Below are 21,674 nucleotides of genomic sequence, written 5' to 3'. Positions count from 1 at the left end.
TACTCTCAGTAGAAGTCATTTGAAGCAATTTTACAAATTATGGACACAACTTGTCTGGCGACGTCGGTTGTCCTTTAAGTAATTTCAATGGGGAACGTCACATAATTATTCAAACTTTTAAATCAAGGGACAGCTTGTACAGACTGAAATTTCACATTGATTTTTAATGCTGAAAAGTGGTGTACTTTAGTGTACAACTTTACCAAGTACGTATGATCACAATCTTTGTGCAAGCAGACCAGCACGTTCGACTGTGACGCCTCCATCTTTGTATTCAACAAAATGCTGAAGAACAGCAGTGGCACCGTTTTATGTGCAGGCTAAACTTGAGTCGCGGTAATGAACCCCAAAGCTTGCTTCAGCTCGATAACCTCGCTCTACGATGATGAGAGAAGAAGACAAGTGAGGGATTAAGAGAGACGGTGGCACTTGAGCAATAAAGAAACCTCAAGGAAAGGCCCAAGCGCAGGTTGCTTTCTTGATTGGTGATCAAGGCTTGTGGTTCTCAGTTGGCACACTGCCCTCTCGTCATGCTCCTTGCACTATTAGTGGCGCTGTTATTACATGCCTGCGAGTGTTGCCCTCTCCTTGGCCTTCCCACCCTCCTGCGGTGACGTTCTTGTACCTTAATTAGGGGATGCATGTCTCATTAACATTCAATTTGAAGGCCAACAGAGCTTCGCACCACACTTTTCTGCACATTCGTTCCTCCAATGTCAATGACGCCGCGTTGCTTACTTCCAGTGGCATGAAAGTAAAATGAGTTTTTAAGTGTGTATGGCATGTTGTCGAGAGCCTGACATACTCTCAGCAGACCCTGTTAAGTAGACCTGAAAAGCATGATGGGATCAAAAAGAGAAGTGAATCATAAAATGTAATGAAGCTCGTTCCTTGAGATGTGCAGTATTTTCAGAGTCAGAATTTTTATGCAATTGTGTGTTTGTCGTTGTTGGGGTAATTCGCTCTATCGTATAGCAAATTACCCCAACAGTCGTATTTGTGAGAGTGTGACAATTGTTATGTGGTATCATGCTGTGCAATCCTGCACCACTGCACACTGTGCTGACGCTAATACTGATGTTACACTGACAGTTATTAGGATATCTCTGCACTGGAATTTTCTGAGATCAAGCCTGCGTTGTGTGGATATGTTCAAAACGGGCGCTCAACTTTGATCAACATATTTTACGTCATGTTTTAAGAATTTGACATGGATATTGTCTTAAAGGTACGAGGGTCATTTACTTTTAAACGTCATGCCAACTACAGTGAACGGCTGAGGCATGTAAAGAAAGACACAAAGGCCAAACGCAGGGGTAATAGACCAGAAGGATTAATTTTACAGCATGACAACGCAAGGCCTCACACAGCAGCCCAAACGGTGCTGACCATCAATGAGCTGGGTAGGGAACTGTTCCCTCATCTCCCTTACAGCTCAGACCTTGCCCCCTTCAGGCTCTTACCACTTGGATCACTTAATAGCGGTCACGGGAGGCACAAAGTTTGAAAATAATGATGGAGTCAAAAGTGTTACGAGCGATTGGCTGAGACATCAATCCCAAGATCTTTACAATGGGGTATTTGTGGAATGTTGTGCACAAATAGGAAAAGTAAGTGACAGTGATGAGAGACTATGTTAAAAAAAAGGTCAGCCTCTCTCTGTATTAGAAGTCTTTATTCCAAAAAATGTCACCGTATTTATTGAATGACCCTCGTATTAAAGACAATAAAATGTTATATTGCCTGTAAACAGATGCGCACAACAAGAAAAAGAACAGATACAGATGGCAGGCGCTTTGCACATTCCAAACACAAAATGCAGAAGTGGATGTCTAGATTTCATGCTCAGCCAAGCAGACTGTCTGATGGCATTACTGCTTGCTTTTGTCCTCCTTTTTCCTTTCATCCTCATTTTTGCTACGCCTCCCTCTCTTGTCCATCCAACTTCTGCATCCTTTGTCAATCTAGAGAGTATTCGACCAGAGAAGAGGGAGATCAAGTGCCCCACCCCGGGGTGTGATGGCACAGGTCATGTGACCGGACTTTACCCTCACCATCGCAGCCTGTCCGGCTGCCCTCACAAGGACAGGATCCCCCCTGAGAGTGAGTTTCCTTTGAGATGAAATTAAACATACAAAGAGTGTGATTGTTACCCGGGTCTGTTAGTGGTGGCACCCAATTGTATTTCCACCATTCGTCTCTCAAGTATCGCATTTGTGACAATGGTGACATACTGTCTGCACACTCAACTGGACAGGCTGTTGAAATTGATCCATAGTCACTCTAACAACCTTTCGTTAAAATTGTATTAATAATAGTAATACAATTATTTTATCGGTGTATTTCCTATAGTTACAAGTTAGCTGTTAAAAAAATGTAGCAAATAATGAAAGTACCAATATATTAAAAGTCATCTGATTACTTTAACTTTATTTTTGATGTTTCCAATACAAAATATGCTAAAAAAGACAAATAATAACTGTTAATTCAATATGTATTTATATATATGTTTAACTGAATGGTTTCTTTTTTCGCTTAGAAATTTTCACCAAGTTATCCAAATCCATGACATAAGAACTGTGAAATTACAATTTCCTTTGTATTAGGCACACCCAAAAGCCTTGATTTTCTTCAAAAGATGACCCTGCACCTTATACGCAGGTGCGCCATATAATTGAAGTAATATTGAGCCACAAGAGGTCAGGCAACTACTGTCAGCAGCCACCGACTCCATTTCCCCCTGTAGGAGAAGCCGTGTGTAACCCCAGCCTCTACTGTAGCGCCTTATAAGGTGGCTTTGATGCTATTATATATTATATTTGGATTTTTTTTTCATTCATTCAAGTTGCGCCTCATACTCCGATGCGCTTTATTCAGAGAAAAAGTTTGAAAAGACACCATTCATTGGGGGTGCGCCTGATAAACTCCGGTGCCACTTATACTGTACACTGGAAAATCCGTGACTTTTCACTGTATCCAGATGATTCTGGATAAATGTAGGCTCAAACAAGTTTACCCAAAAAGAATATCTTTTGACAAAATGCAAGGACGACAAGATACAAATAATGACACTCAACAACTAGCCAGCAAAAATACCCGAAAAAACAACAACCAACAAAATTGAAAAATGCTTGTACAAGGCAAGGGAAAAACACACATGAAAATAGCTTGTAACAAAAGTACAAGAAAGATTGCTTACAATCCAAACAGTGGCCAGCCGTTGCCTGCGAGTCACTTTTAAACTGATCACTTGACCACAACAAATGTGGCATTTGACAGAATGGCCAATGAAAACATTTAAAGTACATAATATATTGTGACCATGTCACCACTTCATCTGAATGCATGTTTTTTTTACCTTTTAACTAATGGATTACTGTTACTATTACTTTTTACATCAGACCAGTACATATATTCTGTTACTCCTGAGGTATGCTGACTATATGTAGCCAGTTCTTTAACCGTGTTTTAAAGTAGACTGAATGGTTTGTTGGTTTGCTTTCTCCTCTGTTGAGCTGTCATGACATAGCAATATTTTTTAACATAGTGGCAGATTACTTCATCCTCGTAAAAGCCTCGAAATGTTATTGTAGTGGACACTTGTTTTGTGGTTAGAAGTGAGAAAAATGGCCACTCCCATCCTGTAGTTTGCTTTTAATGGTCATTACAAGGTGCTTGGTGAACTACTTCAGGAAAAAGAGACCGTGTTTTTCAGCCGCCATTTTCCTTGCATCTGTGTAAGCACGTAAACAAGAAATAATGATTGGATGCCATGCAATAGATGTTCTAATTTTAATTTGTGTCCTTCTGGATACATACTCATGTCTCTTTCAGTTTTGGCCATGCATGAGAATGTGCTCAAGTGTCCAACTCCTGGCTGCACCGGTCAGGGGCATGTGAACAGCAACCGTAACACACACCGCAGGTATGCATACATGACAGCTTTGGATATGTGCTTGCATCTGTTGTTTTTTAGACGTAGGCAGGGTTTTCCGCTTTTTTGTTATTTGCAAGCTGACATATCTGTGTGTGCAGGACAGCAGTAGTGTCAGTCCACATCAGTGTGGAGCTACATGGTCAGCATTCTCTTGCTAAATCTGAATCTTTTCTCCTCCTCCAAACTCTCAAGTCTTTCGGGATGTCCCATTGCCGCAGCGGAGAAGATGTCCAAGAGCCAAGACAAGCAGCTTTCTCAGCCTGGCAGCGACCTCCTCAAAGGAAGTCCCAATGACAGAGTGCTCAGGTGTGAGGGCAAACATGTCACGTCACATTGTCCAGATGAACACATAAATTGATTCATTGTGTGTCAAACTGACAATGAATGTGCTGCTATATTGACTGCTGCATATTTTCATTTGTTATTTAAATACAAAGTACAAAGGCATTTTATAGACATATTTTTGCTGAAGGTGACATTAATTGTATGCAATCACGGGTTTATATGTAAATCAGTGGCTATCAGGATCCCCAATCAGTACGTAATGACATTTAATTACAGAGATTTATTAAAATGGTGACAACCTTTAATTCTATGCTTTTAATTATCACTTTAGAACACTGCATCATACCAATTCTTTCGAATGTGTTGCCTCTTTCTTCTCTGTTAGACTACAAACAGAATGACAAACACTTTGTGAAAAAGACATCACTGACAGTGTTAATCAAAACCGCGCGTTGCTGTCTTTGTAAAAACAAAACGAAACAAAAAAGGTCATTTTGCGACAATCGTGACATCAGTTGCCAGGATCCTTATGCACGGAGAACCTGGCTTGTGGATAGCTGAATCCAAGGAACTCGTCATGCATCCACTCATGTGGTCTCATCATTAGTGCCACCGTGTTAACACGGATGTCTCTTTCTCACCGTTAATCTTCCCAGCTGGCCGGGCACCCTCATTATGGCCAAAAGAATGATGATTAGCGTAAATACGACATCTGTATTATGCTAAGTCCGCACTCTTCCTCAGTGGTATTTTAATTAATAATGTGGTGAACATGCTAATTATTCAAGCTATAGGGGCAATGTTTAGTGGTGGGGGTCACATTGTAGTCGAGTCTTCCCTTGGTGAGAAGACAGCTGAGACATGTGCGTTGCATGATACTGAAGTGTTCAACATTCAAGCCACGTTCTTATGGATCTCCAGTTAATGTATTAAAAAAAGATCAAATCTCCCTGTGATAAAGGTTCTTGTAAAAATGGTCTTGTTAGTCCCCCTCTTTATTTGCATTCTGTATGAGGATCTTTTTGACAGCATGGTGACTTCAGGCTTGTAGCTGATTATGAATTAGCATGTGACGGTTGACCGTGGACACTTGGTGATATTGGATGGGGAGGAGGAGGGACACTTGGGCTGGACCAAAGGGGGGTGGGGGAGCTCAGGAGGGGGATGGAGCAAAAGAAAGCAAAAGATGAGGAAGGTGACCCCACCCCTACATTGCCTCCCTCTCTTGTTTTACCACCCCCCCCCCCCTCAGTATCCTCCTCTTTTCTTTTGCCATCTCCCCTCACCCTTCTGCCTCGTTTGGCTCTATCGGTGAATTTACGCCAACAGGTCTGACAAAAGCGCTGGCTCTTTAGGAAAACGAGAAGGCTTAAAGCTCATAAATTCCATGCTGTACAGCATGCAAATGTGCCCTCTGCTGATAAGAAAGCTTTTAATCCAGCAGCGCTCCCACTAAGTACACTGTTGCCCATGTCTTCCCACTTTCACTGTCACGCTGCACCTCCCTCTCTTATTCGCTCATTTGTATTTTTTTGTTTGTGTTTTGTGCTCAGCGATTTGTGATCCTTTACTCCAATTCTGCCTCTCTTGTTTGTGTTTTACCCTCTGACACGTGCTCCTTGCCATCCTCGTAGGCCCATGTGCTTTGTAAAGCAACTGGAGATGCCCCAATATGGTAGCTACAGGCCCAACATGGCGCCAAGCACCCCCCGCGCCAACCTGGCCAAGGAGCTAGAGAAGTACTCCAAGGTGTCCTTCGATTATGCAAGCTTTGATGCTCAAGTGTTTGGGAAGCGTATGCTTGCACCAAAGATGCCCACCAGCGAAACCTCACCCAAAGCCTTCAAAAGTGAGAGACACCTGGCCCGCTACAAAAACTGTGGCACCCGCACCTAGTTGACGACATGTTGAGATCTTTGATTTTTCTTTCCTTTCAGCTAAGTCCTCATTTCCGAAATCGTCATCGCCCAGCCTTAGCGTGCACGGTTACGGCAAACCCTCATCCTTGGCCTACGACTACTCTCATGATGCTGAAGCTGCCCACATGGCTGCCACCGCCATCCTCAACCTGTCTACACGGTGCTGGGAGAAACCTGAGAACCTTAGCACCAAACTACAAAATAAGGTATGCCAAGACTGTCTAAATGTTGTTAAAATGACCTACTTTTTAGGCGAGGATCAAAAGCACATTATTTACAAGGTATGTCATCATTAGAAAGATCAACCCTTTCATCTCTGCTTAAATCTCAACAATTACTCCCGAATTGTAGCACGAGACACAGGAGAGCGCACGGCTCTCCTTTCTCCGCTTCTCGTTTCTGCCGTCCCACCAGTTGTGTATCATCAAACCAGGCGCTGACTCACAGCAACAGCGGCGGTTGAGATGCACTTGCATCACCTATCCCCTTCTCTTTCATCCTTACATCCCACACACGCTTCTCATGTTGCTGTTGAATTTGGCCCACAGCCAGTTCCACGAATTACTTTTACACTACCAGGTAGCCTTTTTTGTTGAATAATCTGAAGCACACATCTCCCATTTTTGACTTGCCGGCCCGGTTTTTCATTTTTTTCCCCTGTTCTTTCTTTTCATCCGTTCTCACTGGTCCTCTCGTCTGATTTCATCTCCACTCGGCCAGTACCCCGTTATACTGTTTGGCCACTCTGAGCACTCAGGTGGTGAAATTGGCCGGTATTGTAACTTTCAGGAGTTTTCCTTCACGGCTGTAAAATGTGATTGCTCCATAGTTTCCTGTCTTGGTTTTCGGGAGGATGTCTTTGCCATATTAATTTATGGTGGCGAACGTTTGACGACATAGCCGTCCCAACCGTATTAGGCTTTGTCATGTGTCCTAGCTGTGGATTTAGTACAAAGGCTGACATCAACGAGGACCGACGTGGATTCTGACATTGGGCCAGTTTAAAAAAAAATCAATAATGGAGCAGTAAGCACGTCTCCATGGGACATTTCTGGGAACAGTTCCCATTTCCTCTTCTCCATCCCTTTTGTTGTGTATTATTTTTGGCCTGAAATCAGCCTGTTAGTCTATTGCCATTTTTAGAAGAAATCAAAGAAAACCACACAGTGTGTCTCTGTATCTGTTCACTTACAGAACTGGTCACAGAACAGAGAAAGTCCCACTCTCGATGTCACTGTCTTATTTGAATAATTGGAGCAGACTTACAAAGTAAAAGGTGCTTCGAATGTGCTTATGATAAGACTTTAACGAATCAATTATGTGAGTGTTTCGTATCTTTGTGTTGCGTAAGAATACAAGTCCTGTGTGTTTCAACAGGAAATGGATATCGAGGTGGATGAGAATGGTACTCTGGACCTGAGTATGAAAAAGCCCATCAAACATGAAGGCAGTCTCTCTGGCGCCAGCCCGGGGGTCCGTTCCCCAGATCCTTCTTCCTCGTCTTCGTCTCTGCATCACGGGGGAAGCAGTGGGATGACATCACCAAACCTACAGAGCTACAAACAGGAGGAGTGGGAGGGGCCTCTGGATTTTACAAAACCCAACCGCCAAAGGGAGGAGGAAATGGACGAGGTCAGTGTTTTGTTAATGTTACAAAAAGAATAAAAAATACTCAGTGTTTCCTGTCCTACTGATCACAGAGGAGCTGTTGCAACATAAAGAAATCCCATGAGACACATGAACAAAAAAGGAGTATCTTTCCTGTAGCCTCTTCCTCTTTCTATTGTTCATATGTCGCAGAACAAGTTACTGCTCAGTTAAAACATTGCACTGAGTAACAGAGGTGGTGTGTCAGGTGCATTGCACCATCCTTTCCGTATGCCAATCCTGACTGCTTTGAACTTTTTCAAAAGAAAAATAAAGGCCTTGGTTTTTAATGACAATACTGTTCATTGCGAAAAATCCCCCTTTTCCATGGAATTAAAGTTAGTCAACTTGAAACAGTGAGCACATTCGAACTAGAAAATGTATGCAAGGTAACAGTTGTATAGAATATGGAGAATTTAATATAAACATAAACGATTTACACATTTTTGAACCCCGGACTAAATTGTGGTGAAATTGAGAAGTGTCTGCAATATGTGCCCTAAACATGTCAGACTCTGAAGATCTGTGTGTGAATGTGACCTTCACATCATTTAAAAAAAATCTAAACCTAGTGACATTAACTTTCCACAAATGATCAGCGTTTATCATCAAGTATCCATCTAATTTTGAAGTGATCATTTCACAATGACATTTTACAGTTACAGGGGCGGCCCGGTCGTCGAGTGGGGCGGCCCGCTAGTCGAGTGGTTAGCACACCGGCTTCCCAGTGCAGAGGTCGCCGGTTCGCGTCCCGGTCCGGTCTCCCTGTGTGGGGTTTGCATGTTCTCCCCGGACCCGCGTGGGTTTTCTCCGGGTCCTCCGGTTTCCTCCCACACTCCAAAAACATGCATGGAAGGCAGATTGACCACTCCAAATTGTCCCTAGGTGTGAGTGTGAGAGTGACTGTTGTATGTCTTTGTGTGCCCTTCGATTGGCTGGCAACCAATTCAGGGTGTCCCCCGCCTCGTGCCCGAAGACAGCTGAGATAGGCTGCAGCAACCCCCGCGACCCTACTGAGGAATAAGCGGTACGGAAAATGAGATGAGATGAGATTTTACAGTTGGTGTGCAACTGGCAGAATAATTTGATTTTTTAAATCACCCGATGGAACGATTTGACAAAAACAAGCCTTAGTCTCCTTCCTTTCCGTGTATAATATGATGCCTTTTCCCAACATTTGGATTTCCTGGATGTACTGTATTAAATATTGCAAATGTGTAAATACTGTAGATAATTCCTTTAAGAAAAATAAATCATGCCCCTCTGGCCATCCCACATTAACAACGATGACCGAGGTATTGACTGTGTTTTTAAATTTGACTGCCACATTTTCCAGATGGATCATGCCGGGCAGTCATATGTGTCCTCCGACCCAGAGGACGGTGACATGATGCAGGACTTAATGGAGGACAGGAAGTACCCTGGAGAAGTCACAACCCCAAATTTCAAGGTCAAGTTCCAACCCAAGGACACGAAGAAGGAGCTGCTCTCGTAAGTATTGAGACGACAGAAATGCCCCATTAAGCACCCACGTGAGGCTATCTTTGCCTTCAGTACTACAGTACTTTGGTCTGTTCTGTTTTTAAAAGCTGGCAAAGACTTTTTTGTTGAACTTTTTTTTTCAGATGTCCGACACCTGGGTGTGATGGCAGTGGCCATATCACTGGGAACTATGCATCTCATCGCAGGTATGCCTCAGTGCAGTGAAGACTGTTTGCTTCTGTCTCATTTCGTGGCGTTTTGAGTTATACTTCACAGCACTCCAAACGGTGATTCCCAAAGTGTGGTACAAATACGAATGGTTGTGATTGAGCTCTCTCTAGTGGTTAACTGAGATATTCACCGATTTAAATTCTAATTTAAAATAATGAAATACTGTCCAGTGAAATTTACATGTAGCTACTTTACATACCGCGCGTATACATATCAATAATTAGTAGTCAAGTACATTTTTGACACAGTTCAGTTGCATTTAACTTATCAACACAATACATGACACAGCTCAAGCTGTTGCGAAAGCGCCGTATGAAAGTACATTGGATTGCATAACTGTTTCACAAAAAAAGACCAATTGTTTTATGTGTAATCCATTTACAATTGAAACATTATTTAAAGGCACAGTTTGTAAAAATGTGTTTGACTTTTTCCACTGTTGATTGTTTAAAAAGCGCTATTGATTTCCATAATATGAAAAAAGGTCACATCAAACTAACTTTTCTAATTGTAGCTGTAGGTCAAGTAATTAATTACTTTACATAGGAGGCACCCATCTTATCTTACCGCCATCTTTCTGCTAAGGCTACCCAAAGTTGACAAACTTAGTAAACGTAGTCACTCAACGTCGTGACCACAGCATGTGTAAAAATTTTCCATGCACTTCCGGCGTCAATTGTGGGAAGAATGGAAGTTGTTTGGGATGACGTATTACCTGCACCTCTACTGAAAAAAGTGGTAGTAGATTTGCAACGTGTGGTCTCCATGCGGCACCGGTTCTTCTAAAACCTCATGCATTGAGCCTAGGTTGTTGCATTCTATTTGTTCACCACTATTAGGCACTATATTTTACCCGCATTATATTTGAGTCAGCTGTTTTATTTTTCCATATTTAATGTGAAAACTATACTGGTTGCAATGGCTTACGGTAATGAATGCTTTATGTTGTTTCTGACGAGCACTTTCAAATTGTTTGTGTTGTGTAATAGCAATTGAGCCAAGTAGATAGTAATACAATACAGGTACTTGTATAAAAGTTTGAGAACCACTGAGCTAGACTATACACGACACAAACTAATTTTCTGCTCGTATTAATATGACATTTACAAACTGATTTCTGAGCAAAATCGATGAACTGGAGCACAACTTATTTTGTGCCGGTAATTGTAGACCTCCTCAAAATGATTGATGTCAAAAATAATGCTAGAAATTTATGGCTGTTTGTTTACCTGCATTTTGTCATTGACTCACTGTTTGGTAACAAGGATGGCGATAAAACGACTTAAATGATGCTGCACTAATTCAAACGTTATTTGAAGCTGTCGATCCAAAGGCAAATATGTTGTGTAGCTCCAAGAGGCGGAGGCGGCCAGTGCCACTTTGATATGCATCAGTGATTTATTCCTTGCCGCCTATCCTCTTTTTCCTAAATGACCTTAGTATGCCTTGCAATCTTGATTCCCCTTCACTCACGTCTCTTTCCCCTCGTACCTTCTCCTCTGTCTTCATCCTCTTCTTCTGCTTGTCCTTCACTCGCTCTCCTCCCCCAACCGTCCCTTCAGTCTATCTGGGTGTCCTCTCGCTGATAAGAGCCTGCGGTCCCTCATGGCAGCACACACCCCTGAACTCAAGTATGTCTGCGCAACACCTTCACTGTCTTCTCAATCGCACTGCCACTGACACCCAAACGCCACAAGGCTTTGATTCTGCTTATCTTTTGTTGTTTGCCGCTATCTCTGCTCAATCTGGTCTTGGGCTGTTCTCACTTGGATTTCAATTAGCGCCGATGTAAATGGGCAATGGAGAGAATGGACTGAAAAGATATTTGCATGCATAATTACACAGAAAAATATTTACAATTACAGCCTTGCTTTCATTACCAACATTTGTGGGCAATGTCAATCATAGTTGTATTTTTCTGCTAGATGTCCCACCCCGGGGTGTGATGGCTCAGGTCATATCACGGGAAACTACGCCTCCCATAGAAGGTAACACACAAACAAACTATGGCTCACGCAGCCACTTGCACAGACAATAATCATACACCCACACACACAGACATACATACACACACACAAACACAAACACACACAGTTAGTCAGAGAGGCTCAGTGACAGTCCATGATAGAATTAGACAGGGACTACATACACACACATATTGCTATAATTCTATGATTTGGTTCATATCTGGCACTTTGAATTGGTTTTAAGATTTGGTTGACGTACTTCTGTGAAAATATTCTTCCTTGCCTTTGTTCTTTCTCTTTCTCAACAAATCACTTGACCAGCCCTTTCTCAACCTTATTTTATCAACTCCATACTTTCTGTTTTCAGTCTCTCTGGGTGCCCGCGTGCCAAGAAAAGTGGAATTAAAACTCCTACCAAGGACAACCAGGAGGACTCGGAGCTTTTAAAGTTCGTAAAGAAAGCCTTAATGTCTGCTTTTAGCAAGACTTACGTAAAATGCAATGAAGGCAGAGCGAGGAGAGTCACTGTGAGTCATATGCCGAGGTAGCGACCTGTCCACGGGACTGCACCAGTCAGGCCCCTGACTCATGGGGAAAGACATTGAGCTTCACATAGTGACTGTGAAAGTCAAGTAATGCAGAGTAGATTATCAATACATATGAAATACATGCGCTTCCTGTTGCATTTGCGCACAAAATGTCAATGTGATGATGAGTAGTGTTATTTGCATGACAACATGTAAATGATTGCCCACTGAGGGTATCTAACTTCGATTTTACCTTCAGTTTCTGTTATTTCTTTATTCTGATCTAACCTTTGTGACCTCCCCCACCCCCTCACTCTTTTCTCTTCAACACTCTCCCCATCTGTCTCTTTCTCTCCCCCTCCGTTTTTTTCTTCTTTTTCCTCCAATTTGCTTCCAGTAGATGCCCGGTGCCGGGATGCGACAGCCTGGGACACATTAGCGGGAAGTACGCCACACATCGTAGCGCCTACGGGTGTCCGCTGGCAGCGCGCAGGCAGAAGGAGGGACTCCTGAATGGCACACCCTTCAATTGGAAGGCCTTCAAGACAGAAGGACCAACATGTCCAACACCGGGCTGTGACGGCTCCGGACATGCAAACGGTAGCTTCCTCACACACCGCAGGTAAGCTGCAGACAAAAGATGAATTTCCTCACGGGACATTACATTGTTCCATACAGTACAATACAATACATATTGATTTATATAGCACGTTAACAAAAGCTGAAGTTGTAACAAAACGCTTAACATGGACAACTATCATATACAGGAAATAAAGTAGTCACAAAGATAGTAGAAAGCACCATGGAGTAAAACAAAGATAAAGTCTTAATCATGCTGAGTCAAATGCCAAATAGTACAAGTGAGTTTTGAGACGGGTTTTAAAGATGGGCAGCAGGGGGGCTTGCAGAATGTCCAGTGGCAGGTCACTCCAGACACTAGGACCAGCAACGAAAAAGACTCGATCCTCTCTGAGCCTCCGTTTTGTTTTTGACACTAACAATGGCTGGTCAGCAGACCGGAAGCGCCGTAAAGGTGTATAAGGGTGGATAAACGAGAGGTAAGGAGGATCGAGATTGAAAACAATTACTAAGACCTTAAAAAGAACTCTAAAATGTATCGAGAGCCAGTGAAGGGAAGCTAGAGTAGGAGTTATGTGCTCCCTCTTATGAGTACCTTTCAAGAGGGAAGCAGCAGCATTCTGGACCAGCTGGAGCCATTTCATGGAGGATTGACTGATTGACAAAAGCTTCAATTACTGCTTCAAGGTGCCCATGAGAAAGGAGAGATTCATTCAAAATGTTAGGCACCCCACATGTCATGGTCATTCAAGCAGACTTCAAACTTACCATTATCACAAAATAACTCATTTACTTAGCAGTGTGAATGTGTGGTTAACCACAAATAATGGTGCACATTTACATTTTACTTCTCTGTAAATGTGTTTTGTGCAGCCTCTCAGGGTGCCCCAGGGCGTTGTATGCCAAGAAAAAGGCAAAGTTTCCCACGGAGGACTATCTGAGCAACAAGTTCAGAGCCAGCGATGGTAAAATCTTTATGTGCCAATAATTATACAGTAAAGTCTCGTTATATCGATATTCAAGGGAGTCCGAAAAAATATCGATATAACCGGGACTATCGATATATCCGATATCGATATAATGAGACTTTACTGTATTTCAACAAATGCACACTGATGAACAAGGTAGTTGAAACAATCTCGTTTTTCCTGTTTATTTAGTTCTGGACAATGACAAGGACATCAAGCAGCTCAACAAAGAGATTAATGACCTCAACGAATCTAACAATGAAATGGAGGCAGATGTTGTCAACCTGCAAACTCAGGTGTGTGTCTCTAGCCACCATCTTCAGCTCAATGATTTCCATATTAATCTTCATACTTAACTCATTCACTGCTAGACATGTGCAAAAACGTGTCCACTCCAGTGCCAGGGTTTTTGTCATTGTCACTTGAATTCCAGGACCCACAGAACATTGAGTTTTAGGACTCCATAAACATTCAATACAGTGTAAGAAACCTTACACTGTTCTTTCATCAGAAAAAAAGAGTTCATTCATTAATTATGGGTTTGGAGATATACGAGCTTGAAATGAGGGCGGTTGTCCAAAATACAACGCAATACATACATATTGGTTTGTATAGCGCTTTAACAACAGCTGTAGTTGGAAGAAAGCCCCAACATGGAAAAAAGGGAAATGATGCCGACTTATGGAATGGAAAAATATTGCCAGAGGTCTGGCCAGCGCTTTATCGGCAAACAAGCAAGAAAAAACAAAACCCAAACTAATTTTGGAATGCCGCTCTATGTCATATTTTCAATTCCCGAATAAATTCGTGAATAGCAGTGAATGAGTTAATTGATGTAATATAGCGGGTCCTCAATGTTTTTTAGGATATGGCTTCCATGAGTTAAGCAAGGGGTGGGCAAACTTTTTGACTCGCGGGCCACAATGGGTTCTAAAATTTGACAGTGGGGCCGGGCCAGGAGCATTTGGAGGGAGTGTTTGGTCCGGATATACTAAAGCATTAAAGGACAACCGACGTCTCCGGACAAGTTGTGTCCATCGCACATCGTTTGTCAAATCACTTCAAATGACTTCTACTGAGTGTATTTTACAAATATTCCACCGCATATAGCTATATTTTACGTTTTAAGACTCAAGCTGAATATTCCGGAAGTCTTGTTTTTGAGTTGGTGTCGAGTCCTCACGTCACGTCACTGAAGGAACGCCCCTGACCAAGAAAGGACACACTGTAGCAGTCCTTTGATCACGTCAATGTATTTTGGTACTTTGTTTGGTCTGAAAACTTCGTGTTGATGGCGAAATTATAAGGAAAACACATAAATAACCCGATGGTGAATCCTTGTGTGTTGTGACAAAAATGTTGAGCCATTCCCACACGGAGCTTTGTCGCCATCTTCTGCTTTTTTTTTGGGTGCGACATCCCCCCCCCCCCCCGATGCCTCAAAATGACACGGAATAAATTATTTAATCGATTGCAAACATGTATGCTTTCCTCTTCAGAACTATTTGAGTCATAATCATAACTGGATGCGTAACAAGAAAGCATCTTCTCCGAATCTGAAGCCATTGTTTTGATTCTCGAGCAAGGCAAGACGTCTTGGCGTGATGCCACGAACAAGGGGACGGGACCTTCTGAAACTGGCCACTTCCGGTTTCGATTTTTTGCAGTTTCAGCACACTTTAAGTCATTTTTATTGGTGTTTTTTATTTGACTAAAAATATTATACTGCATGTTTTGGGTATTTTAGATGCTATAAAACATTTTTCTGATGTCAGTTAGGAATCAAAAAAGTGATGTCGGTTGTCCTTTGAATGTAGTCTGTGCAAACCTCATAGCACAGTAAGAACACTACAACCCAATTTGGATTGAATTGGATTTGCCTTTATTAGTCTCGCAGTGGAGAAATTTACATTTCAAAGCAGCAAAGGGATGAAAGGGATGTTTTTTGATTGATTTATTAACAGTCTCAAATACCAAATATGAAAAATAGCCCTTATCAGTTCATAAATTTGTCTCAAGGAATATGCAAGATATGGCATTTACATACTATTTTGTAGATACTGGGAGGAGGAAATGTAAATAAATTAAAATAACATACGCACTGTGATTTATCAAGATAGCGTCTGTTTTTAATAAGTTTCAATCGAAAGTGGAAAGTTTAAGAAATCAACATTTATTGAAAAATGGAATCACTTTCAACATTCAATACATATTACACAACGAAATACTCAAGCGCAATAATATCTACTTGTGTTAAATTCCGCAAAATCATGGATGGATTGTCCTGACCGCGCACTCTACAAACTCGCCACGGACGCCCTCGCTCGCCTTCATGCGCAAACAGTACACGTGTATCGTTGCCAAGCACACAGACATAGGCTACCTACAGTTGAAATGTGCATACTCGGCACAGCAGCCAATCAGAAGCCTGCTTCGCGCTTCGGACTTTTCCAAGAACGCTTGGGAAAGTCCAAAGCAAGGTCGTGCATTTGCATATCATTTTCCAAAGGAGATGCACAGAACCTCAGCCTCAGAAGAAAGATTCAAAAGAAGCTAAGAAAATTTGTGTCGCTACAAACGACAACTGGAGCAAATCTTCGGCCACGGATATTTACCGTAAATTAAGCAAGGGAGCATTTGTGGTAGATACAGCCTTAAAGGGCAACCGACGTCACTTTTTTGTTTTTTAACTGACACCAGAAAAACGTTTATCATCTAAAATACCCAAAACATGCAGTATGATATTTTTATTCAAATGCAAAATACCAATAAAAATGACTTAAAGTGTCCAAAATCTGCAAAAAATTGAGCTGCGAATTGGGCATTTTCAGAAAGTCCCGCCCCCAGTTTGTGACGTCACGCCAAGACGTCTTGCATTGCTGGAGAATCAAACCAATGGCTTCAGATTCGGATAATATGCTTTCTTGTTACACATCCAGTTATGAATATGATTCAAATAATTCTGAAGAGGAAAGCATACATGTTTGCAATCGATTAAATAATTTATTCCGTGTCATTTTGAGGCAAACGGGCGGGGGGAATGTCTCACCCAAAAAGAGGCAATAAAATGGCCACCGAGCTGTGAGGTATGAATCAGCCCGTTTCCACAGGCTATATTCTTTCAATGGAGTTTGGACTCCCTCTGCTGGCAGCTTTAGGATGTAACACACGGTTTTCAAAAAAAAACAGTACAGCAAAATATATTGACGTGATGGAAAGACTCTACAATGCGTCTTTTTTACGGTCAGGAGGCGGTCCTTTTCTGACGTCACGTGAGTACTCGTCACCAACTCAAAAACAAGACTTCCTGAATGTTCAGAGCGAGTTTTAAAACGTAAAATATAGCTATATGCGGTGGAATCTTATTAAAGTACACCCGGTAGAAGTCATTTGAAGCCATTTTACAAATTATGGACACAACTTGTCCGGAGACGTCGGTTGTCCTTTAATAAAAAAAAAACTATATACTTTGCGACAATGTTTTTTTTTTTTTTGCGATTTCTTGTCTTTCTTTATGGCCGGGCAGGCAACTTTTCAAAAGTTGTCTGCCTTGTTGTCCGCTAACTTTTTCACACTTTCAGACACTGTTTTTACTATAATTTGGAAAACTTCGGTGGGCCAGATTAAAAAGCTGAACGGGCTTGCCCATCCATGAGTTAAGCGAATCTGATTTGTCTCGTGGTGTATTTTTGTTGCTATTTTAACAGTTAACAGTTCTTTGCCATCGCAACGTTTCCATTTGGATTTTCTCAAAAGGCAACATGAGGCATTCCTGAGCTTAGAGTGTCACAGACTGTCATCAGCAGTTTGCTGCAAAGATACGCAGGCAGTGGGAGGGTCACAATATCAAAATTTACATCCGTGGGGGGTAAAAAAGCCATCAGTTTTGCTTCTTAAGAGTTATTGGCATGTTGTACAACACCTGATGTATTGAACAATGTCCATGTATACATGTATGTTTCGAGGTCAACTAAATTACTTGTATAGTTACCCATGTTGTGCATTTTAGAAATGGAAGTAAACATTTCTTTATTGTAACAAGGATAAATGCCGCAGCAGTTCATGTATGAGCTGACAATGAACTGTGACTGATATGGTGGTGCTGAATGAGCATAACGTCGGCGGCTATTTGTGTCATAGATCACTTCAATGGAAAAAAATTTGAAGAACATTGAGCATGAGAACAAGATGATTGAGGAGCAGAACGAGGCTCTCTTCATGGAGCTGTCCGGGCTGAGCCGGGCTCTGATCCGCAGCCTGGCTAACATTCGCGTGCCGCACATGGTGAGTTCTTGACCACACATCTGGGACCATTACACACACTCTCACCAACATAGGCGCCTGTATGGGTTTGAGCTCATTGGGTAGCAAAGGTAGTGAAGATTACCATACCAATTTCCCCGATTAGTTTTTCCTTTTGGACTCAGTTGCGATTGGTTATCGTTTTTACCACAGCAGGAGCCCATCACGGAGCAGAACTTTGACAGCTACGTGAGCACCCTGACTGACATGTACACCAACAAAGACTGCTTCCAGAGCCCTGAGAACAAGGCTCTACTGGAGAGCATCAACAAAGCTGTGAAGGGTATCAAAGTCTGAGACACGCACGTACGGAGGAGCCAAGCTATTGTCATAAGCGTGACAGAGAGTCACAGGAATATTGAAAAACGTCAAATAACAGAAATCAAAAACAACAAAAAGGGAATTCAGGTTATTTAAATAAACACAACCCAGGGAGTCATGTATGAGCAGAAAAGGACACGGACCAAAATCCTCACCATGCTGCTTCTGGGATCAGTGAGGATGTGAAGAGGAAATGAATCCTTCAGGCAGAATGGAGAGCAAAGTAGCCAAAGGCTACTATGAGCTACTGCATCTGAGACGTTCCGTTTGCGGTATGGTTTCTCATATCTCTTGTGTGTCCTGAGATGTGTGTGAGGACAAGTTTCACTGTTGCCCAAATGATACTGTTTGTTTGGTCACTTGTTTTTGTTTGGTTTGTTTTTTTATGCTTTGATTGCTTGAATCAATGGTCAACTTGAAAAGGATGAGAAGTCGAACATTAGTTGCATTGCATTCACTGTGGCAAATGTATGTCTTCACCAGCTCAGAACAACCCCAGCGTGCGCGCGCACACACACACACACACACACACACACACACACACACACACACACACACACACACACACACACACACACACACACACACACACACACACACACACACACACACACACAAATACACACACACAAATACACACACACAAAACCCAGCAATATGGAGCATGCACTAAACTCATTGTGTGATTGCTTTGGTTACTACCGCACCAAAAGGAGTCAACACAATGTTGATTCCATTTTGTGAACGCAGTCAAGCGGCAACCTTGATCCGAGACCAGCGAAGGTTGTGTTTTTTCTTCCATGTGATGACTGATTCCGGGGTTGAAATAGCAGCAGATGAACAACTTTTCTTTCATTGTTTTCCAAAAACTCACGTACGTGCCGTCGCAGTGTGCGCACGCATTTCGACTTCAGTTAGTCATATCAATCGTATTTATATCAACATAGGAATTGCACTTAATTTCAATTAATAGTTTGGTGGTCCAATGATTACTGTTGTTTATGAATTATTTAAATTTGTGAGCTTGTAACTTATTGACGTTTATGTTATTGAGTTTTATTTATTTGAAACAATTTATTTATTGACTTTTTAACACAAACAGAATGCATTTTTCCGGATGTATACGGAAGCAATTTGCAGATATCTTACATCAATATTTTAAGAATCTTTATAGATGAACCACATGGCATATTTTTGTTGAGTCCTTTTTAAAACAAATGTTTTATAACAAAAAGCCACCTTTTTTCAATTTTTGTTGTTTGTTTTTTAATGTGTTTTTTCTAGTACTGATATGTTACAAAACACACTACTGGGAAAAAAGAGAAAATATGTATTTATTATTTATTTAACGTGAAAGAAATTGGCTGCTGCTGTATATTTATTTGGTTATTTATGTGTGTGATGTGACTATGATGAGTCCGAGTAGTCTTAAAGATCCACTGACAATGCGGAAATAAAGAAATAAAAAATATAAATAAAAAATCAGCACAGGTATTGTTTTATGGCGTAGCTTATGCCAGCAGCTGATTCAAAAAAACTGAACGCGATCACTGTTGTGTTGATATCTGTTCTCTGTATCGTTTCTGTCAACTCATGTTTGCTTTTGGGACAAAAAGAAAACAATGAAACCAAACAAAAAGTGACCTACCCAGGCATTTTGTAGCAGCCAACATAACTCACCCATAACCTCGATAATGGACTATATCTGTTAACACATCATTGATTTAGAAATGTTCTTTTTCTAAAAAAAAAAAAAAAAAAAAGAAGAAGACATCAAACAAAACAACACAAAATATCTTACTTCTTTTAATCCAGCTCAAACACGCATCTGTGGAGCTGCGTTACTTTGAGTTGGCTTTCAAACATACAAACACATACACAAACCAAACTGTAGGATGGCCTCCGTTTAACAAAAATACACACCCTTGTAGCCTTACTGTAGATCTTTATTTATTTTTATTTTTGATGCACAAAGTGCCAGTAAAAGAAGAGGGGAAAATAAAATTATTGTTTCCGGATTCTTGGCATTTTTGCAATGTTGCTATGTCTGGTCATGGGAAGATCACGGCATCAAGAAAGTGGTGATTGTTTCAGATGCCTTTATTTCTCTGCCAAGATGGCCACGAGTACACTATATATTCATTCTGTATAGATAGATTTGAAAAATGCTATATATAAGAATATAAACATACATATATTTTTCCAGTGTAATTGTGGGCTTGAGCTTCTCTTCCTTATCAAAGCATCACTGGCTGATGAGAAGAGATGTGAGGGCTCTGTATCAATATCGAAGACAGTTATACACAGACCTGCTCAACTGTGGCTTTAAATACAACACTCGCTCAAGTTCAAGGCACTTAGGAAATGTGATACGTTAGGGTAGTAAAAAAAAGGTTTCCCAGTCTGACCACTTTAATTTAATTGCTCTTAATCCACAGATTTTAACCAAGACATCTACTCCCTGTATGTCATACTGAATCTACAATTCATACTAGATGTTAGGCTCTTTATTTCTCAGTGTCATTGAGTTTCTGTAGAAATGAAGAAAAAAAGGACAATGAGGAAGGGGTATTAGGGGGGGCGGGGGGGGGGGGGGGCATGATGATGATGATGATGGCTCCGAATAATGTTCTGCACATAATGTTTGGCTATGTTGTGCAATTATTGTGTTGTTACTGGTCAACACCAGCTGGTCCTCTATAATGTTGAAACAAGCAACGAGGTGACTTTTAGTGTTAACCCTGCCTCCTAAAATGATCTGTCGCAGCTTACTGTGGTGTATATTATGATCCCAGTGCGTAAATGATGTCAAAGGCATGTTGTCTGTGTGCTTATAGCCAATGTAGAATGAAACTCAGATGTGCACTTTCTGAAGAACTTTAGAAAAAATGCCAGCATTTGATTCTTGTTTGATCCAAAAACAAGTTCCCCATTGATTCTGTGGCCTGTGCTGTCAGAAATATAGTCGGAGGCAAAACCCTTTCACGTCCACCCTACCACCCACTACTCCCCAAAAAATAACATAAATAAAATACAAATCAAGAGCTTCTAGCTGAGTTTGTATCTCAACTGAGTGACACCACAGGTCAACAGTCAGCTGAGGCCTGGAGCACGAAGCAAGAAGGCAGAGTGTGTGTGTGAGAGTAGGAAATTGATTTGCCAGGCTGAACAATCTTCCTCTTTTGGGAGTGTTTGTTGCATAAATATGAGTCCATCACTTAAAAGAATGTCAGTGCTTGTTCTGACCTACCTTCAAAGAACCACACAGACCACCCCCACCACCACCACCCTTTCACATATTCTGTAACCTTTCCTTGGGAAATATGATTTGGGTCCATTAGTTAACAAAGTACAGCCTACCCCCCTCCCCCCACTCTCAAAACGCATGAGAGTATTTATGAGTGTGAATATTTTCCCCAATGTATTTGATATGGCATAACCCCTTTTAAACTGCTTGATGAAATTATTTAGCGAGGTATGTAAATGATTATCACAGTGGCCGTATTCAC

General features: G+C 41.5%; 1 protein-coding gene across 7 annotated transcripts in view; it reads left to right on the top strand.

Annotated features, from left to right (window-relative positions):
* Positions 1 to 21,430, top strand: part of myt1b (myelin transcription factor 1b) — a 106,872-nt gene extending 85,442 nt beyond the window's left edge. For 4 of the 7 annotated variants that reach the window (XM_089002457.1, XM_089002483.1, XM_089002475.1 and 1 more), the window contains 16 exons: positions 1,969 to 2,103; positions 3,835 to 3,925; positions 4,130 to 4,243; positions 5,857 to 6,071; positions 6,160 to 6,347; positions 7,519 to 7,773; positions 9,125 to 9,279; positions 9,414 to 9,476; positions 11,064 to 11,132; positions 11,427 to 11,489; positions 11,836 to 11,916; positions 12,393 to 12,617; positions 13,448 to 13,539; positions 13,735 to 13,838; positions 17,683 to 17,826; positions 17,998 to 21,430. In XM_089002457.1, the coding sequence (XP_088858583.1) occupies positions 1,969 to 2,103; positions 3,835 to 3,925; positions 4,130 to 4,243; positions 5,857 to 6,071; positions 6,160 to 6,347; positions 7,519 to 7,773; positions 9,125 to 9,279; positions 9,414 to 9,476; positions 11,064 to 11,132; positions 11,427 to 11,489; positions 11,836 to 11,916; positions 12,393 to 12,617; positions 13,448 to 13,539; positions 13,735 to 13,838; positions 17,683 to 17,826; positions 17,998 to 18,141 (2,138 nt within the window). In that variant the 3' untranslated portion in view covers positions 18,142 to 21,430. The remainder of the gene's footprint in view (positions 1 to 1,968; positions 2,104 to 3,834; positions 3,926 to 4,129; positions 4,244 to 5,856; positions 6,072 to 6,159; positions 6,348 to 7,518; positions 7,774 to 9,124; positions 9,280 to 9,413; positions 9,477 to 11,063; positions 11,133 to 11,426; positions 11,490 to 11,835; positions 11,917 to 12,392; positions 12,618 to 13,447; positions 13,540 to 13,734; positions 13,839 to 17,682; positions 17,827 to 17,997) is intronic. The other 3 variants (XM_089002492.1, XM_089002509.1, XM_089002501.1) reach the window with 3 other exon arrangements.
* The last annotated feature ends 244 nt before the right edge of the window (positions 21,431 to 21,674 follow it).

Source organism: Hippocampus bargibanti, linkage group LG01 (genome assembly GCF_051943395.1).
Source record: "Hippocampus bargibanti isolate YZ-2025 linkage group LG01, ASM5194339v1, whole genome shotgun sequence".
In the NCBI taxonomy this organism is placed as follows: domain Eukaryota; kingdom Metazoa; phylum Chordata; class Actinopteri; order Syngnathiformes; family Syngnathidae; genus Hippocampus; species Hippocampus bargibanti.
The sequence above is the reverse complement of the archived record's forward strand: the minus strand, read 5'-3'. Positions and strand labels throughout refer to the sequence as shown.